The 19485-nt window shown below is 46.9% G+C and overlaps 1 protein-coding gene across 1 annotated transcript in view; it reads right to left on the bottom strand.

Moving 5' to 3' along the window:
- Positions 1 to 8570, bottom strand: part of B4GALT5 (beta-1,4-galactosyltransferase 5) — a 75961-nt gene extending 67391 nt beyond the window's left edge. Inside the window, exon 1 of the mRNA XM_030309427.1 lies at positions 8435 to 8570. Within this exon, the coding sequence (XP_030165287.1) occupies positions 8435 to 8549 (115 nt within the window). The 5' untranslated portion in view covers positions 8550 to 8570. The remainder of the gene's footprint in view (positions 1 to 8434) is intronic.
- Positions 8571 to 19485: the final 10915 nt, after the last annotated feature.

Below are 19485 nucleotides of genomic sequence, written 5' to 3'. Positions count from 1 at the left end.
TCGGCAGGAGGTATGAATGTTCTTCAGGATAAAGCCACAACATAAAAAAGAATTTACTGGGTCAAAATGTAATATTCATTTTCATTTAGCATCCAATTACCTAGAGGACGGAGGACCGAGCAGGAGCTAATGAGTCCGGGGCTATCTCACGCTTGAAAGCAGAAGTGTGATACTAGGGAAAGGACTGATTTAGCAGATTAAAACTTAAAAGGATTTCCCCAAGGACAAAAAAAAAAAAAAAAAAAAAGAGTGGGGGGGGGGGCGGGGAGGTTTTAACATCCCCAAGATATTCCCCATAAAATTCTTTTTAGTTTTTTCCCTTGCCCAAGACAACACACAAATTTTTTTTTCTTTTCCTTGTCATAGTAATTTCAAAGATACAGACTTGAGTGCAAAAATTCTTCTTTTTAGGGCAAAAACTGTCCAAACACAACAGCACTGCACACAGCAAACTTCTCCATCACCCCAAAGGGGGAACCTGCGCAAACACTTCGCCACCCCAGCAGCGCCACAGAAGCCACGGCTCAGCACCTCACCGAGGGTTAAGCAAGCGGGAAACCCAAATTTTAAAAGATGGGTGCCTTTACACAACACAAGCCATTATTCCTTCTTCCACATCAGGGTGCCATCCACACTCGCCCAGAATCCTGTAACCTCAGATCTGACAGCATCCCTAGAATCTGTACCACCATCCGTGCCCTCAGTTTACAGACGTGAAGACTGAATAACGCTTCCTGTCTAGTCACTGGTGATGCCCGACTAGAGCCGCGGTCCTTCCAGCTCCGTGTGGTGCTAGCATCAGACCCTGAAGGACGTCTCCCACTTACAAATAATCGTTACAAACCTAGGGAGCTTGGTGTCAAGCTCTGTGCTAAGCCCTTTTACATACATGCTCTACTTAATTCCCACCACAACCATGAGAAAGATAGTATCTTCCACTTGGTAGATAAGAAAATTGAAAATAATTTGCCCGGGGGACCTGGCTGGCTCATTGCATAGAGCTTGTGACTCTTGATCTCAGGACTGTGAGTTAGAGCCCCCGCTCTGAGCAAGGAGGAAAAGGAGGGAGGGAGGGAGGGGAGAGGAGGGGAGGAGAGGGAGGGAGGGAAGAAACAATGTGCACATTCAGTGTGTTGATTCAAAACCTAGGTCTGGCTGACTTCTAAGCTAATGTTCAGTCCTATTCTCCAGTCCTTACCATGGCTACAGGGTCCTACACAGCCTGACCCCTCCTACATTTCTGAATTCATCTCCTACCACTCTCCCATCACTTAAAAAAATCCAGTCGGGCCCCCTGGGTGGCTCAGTCAGTTGGGCATCCAACTTCGGCTCAGGTCATGATCTCGAGGTCCGTGAGTTCGAGCCCCACGTTGGGCTCTGTGCGGACAGCTCAGAGCCTGGAGCCTGCTTCGGATTCTGTGTCTCCCTCTCTCTCTGCCCCTCCCCCGCTCATGCTCTGTCTCTCTCTGTCAAAAATAAAATTTTTTTTTAAATCCAGTCAACCTTCACTCAAACTCATCCCTGCCTCAAGGCTTTTATACGTGCTGGGTGCCCCCATCCCTACCCCGACCACCACCCCCAAACCTGTCAACGATTCATTCTACCCCTCCAAGACAAGTATCACCTCTTCAACAAGGCTTTCCCTAACCATTCAATCTAAAATAGACACTCAGGGGGCACCTGGGTGGCTCAGTCAGTTAAGTGCGTCTTGATCTTGGCTCAGGTCATGATCTCAGGTTGGCAGGATGGAGTCCCACGTTGGGCTCTGTTGGGCTCTGCACGGATAGTGTGGGGACTGCTTGGGATTCGCTCTCTCCCTTCTCTCTGCCCCTCCCCCCACGCGTGGGTGTTCTCTCTTTCAAAATAGCTAAACTTAAAAAAATAAACAAATAAAATACAATAGATACTCCGTCACTCCTACAGCTATCTGAAATCTTCTTGTACATTGGTTGGCTCCTTATTAGGATAAAAGCACCACAAGGGCAAAAACCTCTCACTGAAATAAAAGCGCCAAGATGGCAAAACGTTCTGCCTTATTCATTTCTAGACTACCCAATACCCAAAAGAGCATCAGACCAGAGGAGGCTCTCAAAGGAACCACCAGTTGCATAAAGGAATGAATGCCTTTATTCTACTTTTCCCTAGTTGTTTCTTGTGATTAATCTTATCTTTTCAACCATCCTGCATGTGCCTCAGGGATATCTTATAATTCTCACTTTGGGCAAGTTAATGACTCAACTTGGGCTTATACAATCATCTAGAAACTGAAAGAAGCAGTCGGTCTGGAATTCAGGGGTGCCTGGGTGGCTCAGCTGGAGGAGCATCTGACTCTTGATTTCGGCTCAGGTCATGATCCCAGGGTCGTGGGACCAAGCCTTGTGTGGATCCACACTCAGCGTGGAGGCTGCTGGGGATTCTCTGTCTCCCTCCCTCTGCCCCTCTGTCCCTCTCAAGCGTGCGCACACTCTCTCTAAAATAAAACATCTTTTGTATTTAAAAATGTTTAAAAAGAAGCTTAGAATTCAAGTATCTCCCACAGCCGGTAACATAACAAGGTAGATACTGAAATACTCATTATTGACCCATGGATCTTAAATCCCTTTCATTTTCTCACATATTTCTACAAAAATACACCTACTGTGCAAAGGCAAGCACGCTTACCTAGCTGGCATTAGAAACTAAGGAATAACTGGGGCGCCTGGGGGGGGGCTCAGTCAGTTAAGCGGCGACTTCGGCTCAGGTTATGAGCTCACAGTCCGTGAGTGCGAGCCCCGCGTCGGGCTCTGTGCTGACAGCGCGGAGCCTCCTTGGGATTCTCTGTCTCCCTCTCTCTCTGCCCCTCCCCCATTCATGCTCCCTCTCAAAAATAAACACTAAAACAAAAAAAGAAGAAAGAAAGAAACTGAGGAACAACTACCCTTACGCTAGTAGCATACACAGGCCCGCCTCTTCTCGAGGGCTCCATTCGCCTCTTCCAAGCCACACCCAACCTGTCTGCTTCTGATTATCCTTTATCTTGACCAGTGTTAAGCTCCAGTTTTCTCTACTTCTTTGACAGGCCTCAGCAGCATCACATTCTTTTACTTCTCGCCTGCTAAAGTTTTGTTTGCTTTAGATGGTTGGATGTGTCCAACAGATCTCCTATGATCAAAAAAGCTCCAAAATTAGAGCAGTCAGTTGCATTTTGGCTCCTATGGTTTGGAATTTCTACTCTCCTGAAGAGTTCCAAAGAGTCTTAGCAACACAGAGACCCTCCTTCCTGGTAATATATTATATGCTGCTCCCACTGGCCTGTCAAGCTTGGGGTGGGGGGGGGGGGGGGGTCAGGATTGGGGCGGGACCATCTACTGGCTACAGTATCAAAGGCCTGGAACCGTATCTGATACCGTGTGAACGGCTGCTTCTAAAGATTGTCCAAGATGAGCATATTTTCACTGTTAAAGACATTTCATCTCCAAACCCAGACCTTGTTTCCAACACAGCAAAATGCTGCAGGGGAGACATGAAACATCACCAAAGTCCTGGTCAAAAATGTGCTGTTCAGTTTTATAACTTCAACCTGTTCTCTAAAGATGGTTTCCTTCTAAGACAACTGACCGGACTCAAAGAAAATATTTGAGTGAGTTGAGTGTGAAAATGAGCATGAGGGGGTGGCGATCTTTAACAGGATGAAGTTTTTTTACTTTTTAAAAAAAAAATAACCCACATTTCACCATATGTATATCACTCCACAAAAGCTCAAGCACTACATGCACTGTGGCATTTAGGGGGCATTTTCACATAGGGTACAAAAAAAACCCACAAAAAAATAAAAAAACGAGGCTGTTTTCATACCAACCTGGGGATTCTGAAATTTTCCTATGGTTATTAGAAAAAGTTGCACTTGACTACATAAAACATGTATCTTATCTAAAATCTTAGGCCCAATATTTGTACAGAATATGAATGAATTATCAACTTTCTGTATGTGAAAACATCTCCTTAAAAGTTGGTTAAGATGGGGGCGCCTAAGTGGCTTGGTCGGTTAAGCGTCCGACTTCGGCTCAGGTCATGATCTCACGGTCCGTGAGTTCGAGCCCCGCATCGGGCTCTGTGCTGACAGATCAGAGCCCAGAGCCTGTTTCAGATTCTGTGTCTCCCTCTCTCTCTGCCCCTCCCCTGTTCATGTTCTGTCTCTCTCTGTCTCAAAAATAAATAAACGTTAAAAAAAATTTTAAAAAAAAAAGTTGGTTAAGATGAAGTTCTGGTTTTTCAAACAGCTTTGGGGTTTTGTCAAGTATAAGATCAGAGAGAATCAAGTGACTTGCTCAAGGTCATTTGGTCAAATCAGGTGGGATTAGCATTACTGATTCCTGCCTTCCAAAAGCCAACCAAAAATCAAACTTTTCTTGGAACTAAGCAAGCCAAAAGGGAAAAATCATTCCCCATTTACTCTCCTCGGTAATCCAAGGACAAAAGAAAAATTAGTTTCAATGGCAGAACTTCAATTAATAAAGTTCCGTCAATACATAGATTACCTCCAACCATGCACGGCACCTCTCTCAAAATTTGTAACTATTTTACCAATTTGCAAAGGTCAGTAACCTCTATACAGCCTTCCCATCTAACAGCCCCATAAACTTACTAAGATGCTTTTAAATCAGCCTATGTACATCTATAAATAGTTCACTTCTCTTATCTTCTATAAGATCTGGTCAGACTGCAATATATAGATGTACTCTGAGCTGTTAGATTTTTTTTTCTTGAAGTTAAAGGATCATAAATAAGTTCAAAGTTTTCTTCAGAACTCTGAAAGGAATAGGGATATTTCACCAGGACGGGTGAAGCAGCGATTAAATACACGGGAATCGGTCAGGCTGGGGCTGGGGCAGGGCTAGAGAGGCTCCTACACATTTTTATCCCCAGATCAGCTGCTGCTTCAGACATTTCAAACCCACCACCTTCATCACATTTTCTGCCCCATCCTTTTCATTTCTACTTTCAACCTGCTGATATAAAACACTACCTTTGAATTAATAACAAAAATGTAATATGCAGTGAAGCCATATTTTGAAATCACTAACTGGACTGGGATAGGGGTATTAAAGCGGCTGGGAACTCTTTGTACTTATTACAAGCACAGTGTACTCATATCTAGCAGGCAACAGTCCTCACATCCAATCTTCCGAGTCGAATGGTGCCATTACCCCTATTTCAGATGACCCTCAAGTCCAGGATATTGCCCTTTGCTCTCGGACGATAGGTCACCAACATTAAAAGCTGGCATGAGAACTCAAAAATACTAAGTTAGTGGGCAGGCTAAAATTGTGGCTGGATTCTATCATATATGAACAACTTTAAAATACTTATAACTAACATTAATTTTCTCTTACCTCAATTTCAATTCAAGTCTACTTATTTCTGAATATAGTTGTAACACACTTTTTGGACTGATGATTTCTCTGTAGGCCTTTGAGCAAAACGTGATCACTGGGTATATAAAGCAAATCAAAAGCAGGACTGGAAAAAATTAAACCCGGAAGGAAATGTAAGTCACTAACACTTTCCATTATGCCAGAAGTGAGAAATGTCATTATTTGGAAATGAATCAGGTTAAGCTATTATCACACTGCCAACATACAACTGTTTTTGACCTGCAAAAACAGAAATTTCAAATGGTTCAACCTAATGTTATTTTCTAAGCTCATTTTGATAACTGTCTCAAATTAAGGTGTTGACAACCCAAGGCACATAAAACCTTCTATTTCTCTAGATTGCCTTAACCTTTGGAAAGATTTGCCACCCCACTGTCCAAAGCTGGCCATTTGAGAAATTAAGTGTATTAACAGGAAAGCCAAGATTTAAGAAACGAAACAAAACAAAAACAAAAACGAGACCAAAAATCCCACCAAACAGCTGAGTATAACTGTGCCTACAAGAACCCTAAAGCCATTCCACATCTTTTGTGCAGTTCACATTCTCCACTAACAGAAGTTGAATCCTGAGAAGATCGGCCCTTTAGAAGACTTCCATTTAAGGAAAAACTAGTGAAAATGTAAGTGCACCGCATCTTTTTCAGTTTTCAATGATACAGGAATCTAAGCATGGTAAATGTTCATCATTTTACACTGGGGTTCCACTGACCTAAAAATTTATTGTTGAGGAATTCTAACTGAGTTGGTGAGTTCTGCTGGAGAATGTGCCTTCTAACCTTTCTAATCTCAAGGGTGATCACCATCCCAGTGGGATTATTCTGCTATTTGGATATGGTTGATTTATGTACAAACAACAGAAATAACCTGTCACGGAAAGTGGTTATGGCTGCAAGAATACATCTAGGTCTAAATCTATCATCTCACACCCATTGTTAGTAAGTCTAATAACTAATATGCTAATGACCTCTTTTCTCAATTAATTCCACTAATTACTCACCTGTTCTCATTCTGCCAAAATTCCTCTCTCCTAATCTGATCCATCAGACCACGTACTATACTCTCCCAGAGGGATGTTTTTTCCCTAAGATACTTCATAAACTGTTAGGACAATCAGATGGTGCCTGTTCTATCTTTCCAGGTTTCATTTATAGTATACAGCATCAATATTAACCAGCAAGTGAAATACGCTCTTAAAAAAAAAAAAAATCAGGAGAGAATCTCCTGCTCTATCTGGAAATTTCTCTATTCAGCTAGTTCAGTGTTGACAGGTCAACAGAGAATGGCACTAGGCATTACTACAGTCCTAAAGGGCATGCCCCTATAGTGAACCCATCAACCCTTTCCTAACATCCAAATGACCCAGACTTTTTATAGCAGAATCTACTCTCCTTGCCCCAGCCCCAACAGCATCTTCTGGTCATTTTTCACCCTGAACTAAAGTTTTCTCTGGAGCGTATGGTGACACCCTGTCAGTCAAATACATTCTTTAAACCTTCCATCTACTTACTCCCTTCTTTCTCCAAAGTTGCATGTAACTGTTTTTTAAAAAAACACGTACAAAAACTCCCTGTGCATCGTAAGTGCTTTAAAAAAGAATGTATCTACTTCCATCCTTAAAACCCTATGAGGCTAGGTTTAGTACTCCCATTTTACAGAGGAGAAAAGCTGAGGCTCAGTAACTTGCCCAAGGTCATAAAGGGCAGGGATTTGAATTCGAGTCCGACCTCGGTGTCCTCTGACCTTAACCCTCATGCTGTATTTCCTTCCAATCTCTTTCTTCATGTCCTTTATGTCTGTCTGCTCTGTGGTCTTACAAAGTCTATGCTTGGGCAGTGTTCAGTTTCTCCTGGGGCTGTCTTGCCTTTAAAGGACATGCCTTCCAGAAGAATGAGTACCCATTCCATTTTTTCTCCATGCTCCTCCTTCCCACCTGGCACCATTTCCCCCAAGGTTCTTATCACATCTCCTCCTCTAGGGCCAATTTACGTGTCCTCTGGGTCCCTGAGCAGGCACCACAGGATACTGAAGGGCCACCTTCTACCCTCAAGGCTACGAGAGAGAAGTAAAAGGGTGGAAGGGTCCAGACAGCCCCTCTGCCTAAGTCTTCATTCAGGAAGAAACTGCGGCGAGGACCGGAGCGGGGGGGGGGGGGGAGAATTTGGGGAAGGAAAAGAGGTACGGGGCGGAGTAACAAGGGTGTGCCCTTGGGGGTGGGGGGTGGGGAGATGGAGACGGGGAGGAGGCGTGGGACGCTCAGGGTTTAACAGATTGAATGGGAGGGGGGGTGGACCGCCATAAGGTGGGGGGGGGGGGGGCCACCCGGAAAGGAAAGGGGCCACTTGGAGGAGGAGAATGTGTGCGCTGGGGAGGAGAACCTGGAGGTGGATATAACAGGAAAGTGGAGGGAAGAAAGGGTAGGGAGGAGGAGCAGGAAACGGTGGACTCACCCGGGAGGAGAGAGGGGAAGGATGGATGGGAACCGGGAAGGTGGGGCGCCTCGAGACCCCACCACCGAGGCTCGGCGAGGAGGGGCGGGAGGGCCGAAAGGGTTCGGGGTCCGCGGAATGCCGGGAACCGGGGCCTCGGGAGACCCCGGGGGAGGAGGAGCGGGAGTTCTCGAGCCGAGCGGCGGGAAGGGGGGGCTCGAGGGAGGCAAGGGCGGGAAAGGGGGCGTCCCGGCCCGGGGGCTGGGGGCGAAGGTATCGTCGGGCTCGCCAGGGGATGGAGTAAAGAGGGCCGGGGGTGCGCGGGAGGCAGGCGGGGGCAGTGGGTTCCGGGGCCCGTCGGGGTGCAGAGGGCGGGAAGGTCCTGGCGTCCCCCGAAGGCCGGGCGGGGGGTCTCCCGAGGGTCGGGCCGGGGTCCCCGCAATCTTCCGCGGCCAGGCTCCCGGCGGCCTCCGGCCGGGGTCTTCCAAGGGTCGGCGCGCCGTCAGGGTGGGGCGAGGGGTTCCCGAGATTTTCCCCCGCTCCCCGAGGCCGGAGCGGCGCCTCCCCCCCCAGGACCCCAGGCTTCCTTCCTACCTATGCCGGGCGCCACATAGACGAAGTAGAGCAGGGAGGACGACAGCGAGAAGAAGAAGAGTGCGGCGAGCAGCGAGCGGCGCGGCAGCCGCAGCAGCCCCCGGCGGACGCGCATTCTGCAGCCGAGCCTGCTCCCGCCGCTCCCCGTCCGCCGCCTCCTGGGCTGCCGCCGCCGCCTGGGCCTCGGCCACCACCTCCCGGGCCTCGCGGGCCGCCGCTCGCCGCCGCCGCCTCGCCGCTCCCAGCCGCCGGCCGCCGCGGGCCGGGCCACATAGAGCGGGCGGGGGCCTGAGCGGCCCGGAGCGAGCGCAGCGGCGGAGACGGGGCGGGGCGGGCCGCGGGAGGCGGGCCGGGGGCGGGGCCAGCGCCGCCGGGCACCGTCGCAAAAGACCGGCGCGCGCTCCCTCGCCGCCCGACCCCCCGGTTCGGCTCCCGCGGCGGAGCGGCGGCCCGCAGGGAACGTCGCTAAATGGCGACAGCCCCTCTCCTGGCGCGGCCACCGCCCAGGCTTTCGGGGAGCGTCGCTCAAGTGCCGGTGGGCTCCGCGCAAGGGCGCCCCTAGCCCGGGAGCCAAGGGGCCGTCTGCAATGTCTGACGCTGCTGGTCGCCTACTGCGACAGTGGAGCGGGGATTATAGGCATAAGGGCTCGGCATACACCTTCACTCATTCATTCATTAATTCACCTCACCATTTATTAAAAGCCAGACATAGGCCATAGGCCAGACACTGTTGTTGGTGTTGGGCATGCTACAGAGAACAAAACAGACAAAATCTGTCTTCGTGAACTCACGCTCGAAAGCGAGGAGAAAAGGAGACAAATCAGTTCGTAGTATCGGGTACTGATAAATGATATGAACAGAATAAAACACGAGAACGTATTGGAGGCAGGCTAGTGTGGTTAAGGAAGGCCTCATTGACCAGGTGACGTGGGATGAGACATAAAAGGGTGAACAGCAGGCACAAAGGCCCTGCGGTCAGAAAGCCTCCTCTGTCCCCAGGTTATCCAAACCCAGGATAAAGGTTAGATCTCTAGGCAGGGTCCACATCCCACAGAATCATAAGGAGTGTAATGATAACAATTATCAACGTGAGGACTTGGGTTGAGAGACGCTGAGCTTTACTTATGTCGTTAAACTGCCCCAGCAGCCCTGCAGTCTGTGCTCTTACTATTGCTATTACACAAATGAGGAAACTGAGGCTCCTAGGGGAAGCAATTCCCCCAAGCCTTGCAGTAAGGGCTCAAATCAAAACTGACCTGTCTCCCAAGGCAGACCTGTGACCACTAGGTGGTAACTTACCTCAACATTACATCTGGCTACTAATTCGCACCCTGCAAGTTGGTATCCTACTCCGTAGGATAGTGTGTGTGACCATAACCAAAAGAATGCTTTAAGATCAGCCCCAGGTCAGAAGAACCAGCCCAGCTTCCAGAGCCTTCCAGCTGAATTGGAGAGGAAAGCGTTCCTGGTGTAGACACATCTCCCAGGGACTGTGAGGCTGTCTTGGAATGCCAGAAGCAATCAGGAGGGATTCTTTGAGAGTCAACAATAATCCCACTTTCTATTCCTAAGGTAATTTATACTTTTTGCAGTGTCTGAGCCTGTAAGTGAGGGCTCTAGAGCCAGACCGTCTAGGTTCCATGGCTCCTATCTTTTCCATTCTTAGCTGAGTGACTTCAGGCAAGTTGCTTAACCTCTCTGTGCCTCTCAGTAAAATGGCGGATATTATTAGTAACAATTGCATCCAGCTGTTGCAAGGATTTGAGTAATCCATGCCAAACCAGGCACGTGGTAAATGCACACAGCTCTCACCTAACCAACACCCCTGGAAAATGGGATGGGGCAGAAGAAGCTTAAACAACAAAATTTCTCTGCTTTTCTCGGCAGGGAATTTTGACTCGGATTTGGGTTCAAATCTTGGCTTGGTCTCAGCTAGCTGTGTGACCATAAACAAGTCATTTACCCCTCAGATTCTATTCATTGCCTACAAAATGGACCCAGTGTTGCCCACCTCTACAGGGACGTGATTCAGAGTAAGCGAGAGCTGAGTTGAGGCCCTAGACCAGAAATCTCAAACTGGCTGGAATAATCTGACCTGTAACTCCTTTTTGTTTGGCCCACACCATGGCCCCTGCCCCACCATGATCTCGCAGTTTGTGAGTTCAAGCCCCACGTAGGGCTCTGGGCTGACAGCTCAGAGCTTGGAACCTACTTCGGATTCTGTGTCTCCCTCCCTCTCTCTCTCTCTCTTTCTCTCTCTCTCTCTGTCCCTTCCCCACTCTCACTCTGTCTCTCTCTCAAAAATAAATAAACATAAAAAAAATGAACAATTGGGGCACCTGGGTGGCTCAGTCGGTTGGGCATCTGCCTTCGGCTCAGGTGGTGACCTCACGCTTCAAGGGTTGGAGCCTGCATCGGGCTCTGCTCTGTCAGCACAGAGCCTCCTTGGGATTCTCTCTCTCCGTCTCTCTCTCTGCCCCTACCCTGCTTGTGCTCTCTCTCTCTCTCTCTTTCTCTCTCTCTCTCAAAATAAATAAATAAAATTTAAAATTTTTTAAAAGAAAGTGAACAATCATACTGTAATATGCTGTAATAGCCAGTACATTCCCAAATTTCCCAATTTTCCCCAATTGTTTAAGGAATGTCTTTTATAGCTGTTATTTTTTCTCAACAGCATCAAATCAAGACTTACAGATCGCATTTGGAATTATTTCCATAGTATGTACTTACTTACCTACAACCGTCTCTGTACCTTTTTTCATCATTTCTCCCAATATTTTATTTAAAACATTTTTAAACCTATAGGGAAGTTGAGCAAATGATACAGGAAACACCCAGATATTACCATGCAACGTTTTGTTTAACCAAACCAGTGCTGGATCCGTTGGATTTCCATGGGGGGAAAAAAAGACTCTTCACTCCTACTTCACACTATCCACAAAATCAATTCAAGATGGATTGTAAATCTAAATGTGAACGATCACAAAAAAGCTTTTAGATGAAAACAAAGACTATCTTCATGTCCTTGACGTGGGCAGAAATGTGTCAGAGGACACAAACACCAACCAGGAGGGAAAATTGTGATAAATGAGGCTGCATTAAAATAAAAAATTCTCTTCATCAAAAGACACCAGTAAGAGAAATGATAGGCAGTACAGTAAAAGAAACAGAAATACGTAGCTTATAAAGAACTCATATACAGAATTAAAAAAAATTTGTTTTAATGTTTATTTATTTTTTCAGACACACACACACACACACACACACACACACACACGCAGGGGTGAGTTGGGGAGAGATGGAGACACAGAATCTGAAGCAGGCTCCAGGCTCTGAGCTGTCAGCACAGAGCTGGACGCGGGGCTCGAACTCACAAACCACGAGATCATGACCTGAGCTGAAGTCGGACAGTTAACCGACTGAGCCACCCAGGCGCCCCCAGAATTTTTAAAAAACCCACACATGTATAGAAACAAGACTGACAACCAAATAAGGGGTGGGCGGGGGAAGACTTGAACAGGCATTTCATAAAGGAAGGTATCTAAATGGCTAATAAGCATATGAAAAGGTGCTTAAAGCTCTGAAAAAAGCAGAGGAAATCCACACCTCCATAGCGTGTGTGGGCCGCTGGTTCTGAGCAAGGGAGGGACAGCTTACAGCCAAGGCTTGAGGGCGCTTCAAAGGGCAGAGCAGTAGGAAAGTGAGGCTGTCAAGCTGACGGAGAAGGAGGAGCAAAGCCGGGAGGCTGAGCGCTCGGTGCCTCTGTCCCTGTGAGTAGGCCGACTTGTGCACTTCTGACCACGCTGCGGCAGGGAGAAAGAGGGTCCAGCCCCCTTGGATGACACAAAATGGGCTTCAATTAGGAAAAGGCTGGTGGAGACCCAGCCCGCTTGAACCAAATGTCTCTACAATTGGATTCCCTTACCATCCACCCCCACCCTCGCCTGGGTGGGCAAGGAGTTCAGCTGTTCCGCTGTGAAAGAGACAGGAAAGCCTCCCTACCCCTGGCCTAGGTTCTGATGACCAATCTCTACCCCTACTACTCCATCTGAAATAACAAGATCTTGAAAAAGATTGGGTTTTTTTTTTCAACTTCTTTCTTTGATTTTTTTTTTTTTTTTTTTTTTGGAGCTTGACACTTTTTTAAGTTTATTTCTTTATTTTGAGAGAGAGAAAGGGAGAGCGCAGGGGAGGGGCAGAGAGAGAGGGAGACAGAGAATCCCAAGCAGGCTTTGCGCCATCAGCGCTGAGCCAGACGAGGGGCTCGATCTCACAAACCGTGAGATCATGGCCTGAACCAAAATCAAGAAATCAGGATTCTAAAGCTTAACAGACTGAGCCACCCAGGCGCCCCTGGGGTATTTGTGTGTGCATGTACGTGTGTGTGTGTGTTTCAACCTTCTCATTTCTGAGTTAGGCTTCCAACTCACTCAAATACGCATTCATTCATTCATTCATTATTAATTTCCTATTCAGCCACTCAAACAAGCTCACTGCATTCTGGTCTCTGCTCAAATGTCACCTCTTCTAAGAGACCTTTTCTCTAAAATATCTTCTTCCCCCCCCCCCCCCACCGGACTCTCTCTCCCCTTACCCAGCTCTATTTCTCTTCATAGTACTTTTCATTCCCGACATTATATTATACACGTGTGTGTTTGTTGGTTCATTTTCTGTCTCCCCTATCAGAACATAAGCTCTGTGATCTCAGAGATTCTGTTTCATTCTCTGCTACAACCTTGCATCTAGCACGGTGCCCCGCATCCAGCAGGTGCTCAATAATTGTTAGAGGGAAGGTGAAGGAATAGCAGGTGCGCACTAAGCACGATGGGCAGGTATCCAGGGGTTTTTGCAGCCCAGGGGCAGCACTGACAGGAAACTGGGTAACCGGTATGAGGTGTGAGGACAGGACCCCTGGGCTAGCAGTCAGGGGAGCTGTTCTGTGAGATTCTAGATGGTCTTTTTTTTTTTTTAACATTTTATTTATTTTTGAGAGACAGAGCATGAGCGGGGGAGGGGCAGAGAGAGAGGGAGACACAGAATCCCAAGCAGGCTCCAGGCTCCGAGCTGTCATCACAGAGCCCAATGTGGGCCTCGAACTCACGGGCCATGAGATCATGACCCGAGCCGAAGTCGGTCACTCAGCCAACTGAGCCATCCAGGCGCCCCTCTAGATGGTCTTTGAAAGGGAGTTGAGACAGGCTTGCTGCCTGCCTGATTGGAACAGCCGCTCAGTCCAAGGACAAGGAAAAGACGAGGGGTGAGGCTGGAGGTGGCTGGACCCCATGGCTCAGCAGGGGCCCCTGAATTGAATCGAAAAGACCTGGAGGCCAGCCAGGCCTGCCTCTTCCTTGTTCTCTCCCTGTGATCTGGGCAAGTCTTTTCACCTCTCTGAACCTCCATTTCCACATCTGGTTCCTTCTTCCAGGGTTTCTGGGAGGATTTGAGATAGTACCTATAAAGTGTCTGGATGTAGCAATACTCAATCACTGTTGGTATTCTCACACTTTTTCCTGTGGGCCATAGGGAGCCCTTGAAGGTTTTGGAGGAGGGGAGTGACCTAAAGAAAGGAAGGCCCCTGGAGAAATCCCAGAAAGCACAAGTTGGCCCTCATGTCTGCTCGTCAACACCTAATTAACAGGCTTGCCCAAAGCAAACACATAAAGAAGAGGCTCCACAGCCTAAAGTAAAAGATAGCATGCCCCTCCTACCCCCTCATACTTTACTGGGAAAGATTCCAGGAACCCGCCCTGAGGAAGACATTGCATAATCCGTGGACAATAATCACCAGTAGTGTGATAACATCATACACTTCAAACTATCTCAGGTCAAACTCTCTGAGGCGTGAGCAGATAAATATCATTGACTTGTGCATAACTGCTCTTAGCCAGGGATGCCTATTGGCCGGGCATTGACTAGGTGGCTCACCCTGGTAAGCTTTAGCCAGGCAGTAGTTAATCAGCCCCTTTCAGAGAAACTGAGGCTCAGAGCAGAAGTGACTATCACTTCCTGCCAGCAGCTCACGGAGCCAGCGCCCTTTGCCACTCTTTTCCCTCTGCCGTAATAATGAACAATGTTCTGCAGAGCTGAGGCCCCACCAGCTGACTTCCAGAGTGAGGAGGAAACTCCCGTCACCCCATCATGATCAAGAAATAAGGGGCGCCTGGGGGGCTCAGTCAGTTAAGCATCTGACTTCAGTTCAGGTCACAATCTTGCGATTCCTGAGTTCGAGCCCCGCGTGGGGCTCTGTGCTGACAGCTCGGAGCCTGGAGCCTACTTTGGATTCTGTGTCGCCCTCTCTCTCTGCCCCGCCCCTGCTCGCATACACTTCTCTGCAACATGCTTTCTCTCAACATTATTTTTATAAGACATGTCCACAGTGAAGCATGTAGCTTGAGTTTATTCATTTTCACGGCTGTGTAGCATTTCACCATATATTGAGGCCTGTTTTTAAGTCCTTTTTCCTGATGATGTCTATTTAGGTCGTTTCCTCTTTTTTGCTACTACTGGTCCATAGATTCTTAGCTAAAGTTCAAAATCCAAGAAACCTAAAACCTAAAAGCTTTTTCATAGTTTATTTCGCAGCAAGACCTGACCTGACCTGAACATCTTTAGTGGCAAAACTTGACCTCAGTACACAGAAAGCTGTCTATAATCTTTATCTCACTGTGAATATCTGCATGTTCCCCTGAGGAAACATGTAGATCTTCCTTTACAGAGTAACCCCCATCCCTCTCAAGAGGTGTTCTGTAAATATTCAGTGTATGTCTCATATTATCGTTTTTATTTTCATATTATCTTTCAAAATTCTGTGATTTTCAAAATTTCAAAACACATCTGGCCCCAAGGGATTTGGGAAGGGGATGTGGACCCAATTCACACAGTGTTCCAAGGAACAACTGCAGCAGAATGCATTTTCCAAAGATGGTCTCAAAAATATTTTCCATCCTCCTGCTCTTCTAGAACTTTCTTCATTCCCCCCTTCTTTGCAGCTGGGTGGGGTTGTGAGTCATTTATAGCCAATAAAAACGCGTGGAAAGTGACACTACGCAGCTTCTGACTTGTTGGTGGGGACACACATCTCTGGAACCTCTGGCCACCATGCGTGAGGAAGCCACACGGAGGGGCCACCTATGGGTGCTCTGGTCAATGGCCCCAGTGGGGATCCCAGCCCACGGCGGGCATCAATCACCAGACGTGAGAGAGAACAAACCTTTAATTTTTTTTTTTTTTTTTAGCGTTTATTTATTTTTGAGACAGAGAGAGACAGTGCATGAACAGGGGAGGGTCAGAGAGAGAGGGAGACACAAAATCTGAAACAGGCTCCAGGCTCTGAGTTGTCAGCACAGAGCCCGACGCGGGGCTCGAACTCACAGACCGCGAGATCATGACCTGAGCTGAAGTCGGACGCTTAACCGACTGAGCCACCTGGGCGCCCCAAGAACAAACCTTTAGATATTCCAGCCCCCATCTGTGACCTTCCGGTCTTCTCAGCTGAAGCCCCCCAACATGCTGTCCCCACTGTGCCCTTCCCAAATCCATGAGCATAATAAAATAGTTACCGTTTACACACAAGTCTGGTTTGCTACACAGCAGCAGTAACCCTAACACCACCCTTCTGTGCAATCCTATGCATATGAGCAAGAGTTTCTCCAGAGCACGTACATGCAAGAGTGGATTTGCACATCTGCTTAACTATTTCTGAATTGCTTTTCAAAATGGGTGTACCCATTTAAACTCCCGGCTGCAGTGAATGAGGGTTCCCGTGACTTCCTGCCTCACCCACAATTGCTATGATCAGACTTTTCCAAGGTTCTGTCCCTCGGCCATGAAACGCCTCTATAGAGACAAAGATATGAGGAACATCCCTTTTAAAAATTCTGCCACTGTCTTTCTATCCTGGACAGGTAGGCCAAAGGCATAACAGGGTTGCGGCCGGGGAGTATTAGCTGATAGAAGTAATTTTCTCATTCAACAAATATTTATCACGTACCAAACTATGTGCCAGGCATTTTTATAAATGCTAACTGGAAAAGCTGATGATGATGATGATGATGATGATGTCGTCCTGGTACCAGGCATTTATTGACCTTTTATGGTCACTTAACATTCATTCACCTTCTGCAACAGCTCCGATTGCCTTCACCTCTTGCTTTCATTCTGGGTGGTGCTTTGGGGTTGCTGACTCCATTTCTACCTTCAGACTTGTTATGTGAACCAGTCTGGTCAGTCATAACATTGTATTCCTCTGGTAATAGTGACTGGTTTGGAGTTGGGCAGACTGGTCAGAACCAATGAGACTCAACTCCCAGAAATTTAAATTTGTGCCTTTGGAGAAACCAACCATGTCTTTCACACTGGACTTTAATATGAAGCGTTGTAAGCCTGGAGCAACGGCAGCCATTTTGTCAGCATGTGAAACCTGGGGATGAAGCTGGTGTATGCAAAGAGACTGATGTAAGCAACAAGGAGAAATTGAGGCCTGATGACATAATTTGAGTCCTGAATCCACTTAGCCCTGGTGGCCATCATTTTACCCCCACTTTGTACCTGCTGAGGTTTTCCTGTTTTGTTTTAGCTGAAGTATAACATGAATACAGAAACATACGCGTATCATAGACATATAGCTCTCCTACATAGGGTGACCGTAGACCCCTCTAGTAGAGCACTGGTCACAGTGCTTCATATGTGCATATGTGCACAAGGATGTAAGTTCAAGTGTATGTACATATTTAAAGAAGCACTTAAATAGTACTTACTCGGTGTCAGGCACTGTTCTAAGCACTTTATACACAGTTACCTTACAAAAACATCTTGAGGGAGGTACAATCATCCTCATTAGCAGAGAAACTGAAACTAGAAAGATTAAGGAACGTGACCAAAGTCACAGAGCTGGTTTCTTTCTTTCCTTTTTTTTTTTTTAAAGAGGTGGGTTTTTGGGGTTCCTGGGTGGCTCAGTGGGTTAAGCATCCGACTTCAGCTCAGGTCATGATCTCACGGTTTGAGGGTTTGAGCCCCGTGTCGGGTTCTGTGCTGACAGCTCAGAGCCCGGAGCCTGCTTCGGATTCTGTGTCTCCCTTTCTGTCTGCCCTTCCCCCGCTCACACTCTGTCTCTCTCTCTTTCAAAAATATACAAACATTAAAAAGAATTTTTTTTAATCAATAAAGAGGTGGGTTTTTTGTTTTGTTTTATTTTGTTTTGTTTTAGAGACAGAGCTCAAGAGCATGAGCAGAAAGAGGGGCAGAAGCAGGGAGAGAGGATGAGAGAGAGAGAGAGAGAGAGAGAGAGAATCTCAAGCAGGCTCCACACTGATCATGGAGTCTGACGCAGGGTTCAATCCCACAACCCTGGGATCATGGCCTGAGACAAAATCAAGAGTAGGACACTCAACCTACTGATTCACCATGTGCCCCTCACACAGCCAGTTTCTTATAAATCATACGACAGTTACGGCTAAGTAACACATTTCCTTGAGGGCAAGAGCTGTCTCCTTTCCATCTTTGCACCCCCAGTACCTAAACCAGGGCCTGGCATAATGTAGATCTTTGGTAAATATTGGTTGAATGAATGAATGATGAATGAATGAGAGAAAGAAACTTTATGAATTCAACTGAGTCTGCTGTGAGAAAACTTTAAAATACCCAAAAATCCACGGGGCGCCTGGGTGGCGCAGTCGGTTAAGCGTCCGACTTCAGCCAGGTCACGATCTCGCGGTCCGTGAGTTCGAGCCCCGCGTCGGGCTCTGGGCTGATGGCTCGGAGCCTGGAGCCTGTTTCTGGTTCTGTGTCTCCCTCTCCCTGTGCCCCTCCCCCGTTCATGCTCTGTCTCTCTCTGTCCCAAAAATAAATAAACGTTGAAAAAAAAAAAATTTTTAAATACCCAAAAATCCAAATATTTAAAAAAGACTCCAGGGTGTTTCTTCTCCCACTAGAGCACAGATAAGCAAACTTCTTTAGTAAAGAGCCAGATAGTAAATGTTTTTGTTTTTGCAGGCCTTACATTCTCTGTCACAACCACTTAATTCTGCTATTGTACAACAGCTAATGTGGCTGTGTTCCAATTGAATTTTACTTTCAAAGACAGGCAGTGGGCCAGATTTGGCCCTTGGGTTGTAGTTTGCTAACTCCTGCTCTAGAGAATGAGTCTTTATTTTATCAAAGTATTCGCTGTCGATTATTGCAGTTAGTAAAATCAATCGGTACCTTGATTTTTGCTTTGCTTTAAAAAATTATTTTTAAGCCACTGCCTTCCAGTTTATCCCATTTACTCCCTTCACTATATTAAGCTTCCTAGAACATACTTCTCATCATGTCACTGTATTAATCAAAAAACTTTAGTGGCTCCCTATAGCTTATAGAAAATGGCTACTCTTCCTTTGACTTTTAAGACCCCTCCACGATCTGGTCGTGACCCTTTGCAACTCTTACTTCTCTCCAACAGGTAAGTGGGTGTAAACATCTCAAGTTTTATAGTGGGGAGTGTGGTTAGTAGCGTTCTATGACTGTAGACCATAGGGCACTCAGTCAACATTCCAGGATTCTACACAGAAGAAGGGGGTTCAGCTAACATTCCTTAAGTCTATACAGATAAGGAAGCTCTATAGACACTCCATAATGATTGGCAAAGAGGCTCTGCAAACACTTGATGATTTTGTAGAGGCAGGCATCCTATAAGTCATATAAGATTCAAGGCACAACAAGTGTCTTTGCAAGCATTCCATGGTTCTGTGGACCTGAGGGTGTTCCTCAAAGACAGTTCATAATTTTATAAACAGGAAGGAAAAGATGTTCAAACACCCTCAAATTCCATATACAGGGAGTGTTCTGTAAGCATTTTATGATTTTCTACCCAGGAGGAGACTACAAATATTACTTAATTCCATAGAGAGAATAAGGCTCTGTAGATCTTCCTTGATTTTCCAATGTGCTTTGCAGATAGTTAGAGACCCTTGAGAGGGCTCTGCAGACAATAATTCTACATGGAGGAGAGTGTTTATTCCCTGAACAGGCTTTCTAGGTAGATTCCTATGGTCTATACAGATTCCATGGTCCTA

The sequence above is a fragment of the Lynx canadensis genome, chromosome A3, assembly GCF_007474595.2.
Source record: "Lynx canadensis isolate LIC74 chromosome A3, mLynCan4.pri.v2, whole genome shotgun sequence".
Lineage (NCBI taxonomy): Eukaryota > Metazoa > Chordata > Mammalia > Carnivora > Felidae > Lynx > Lynx canadensis.
The sequence above is the reverse complement of the archived record's forward strand: the minus strand, read 5'-3'. Positions and strand labels throughout refer to the sequence as shown.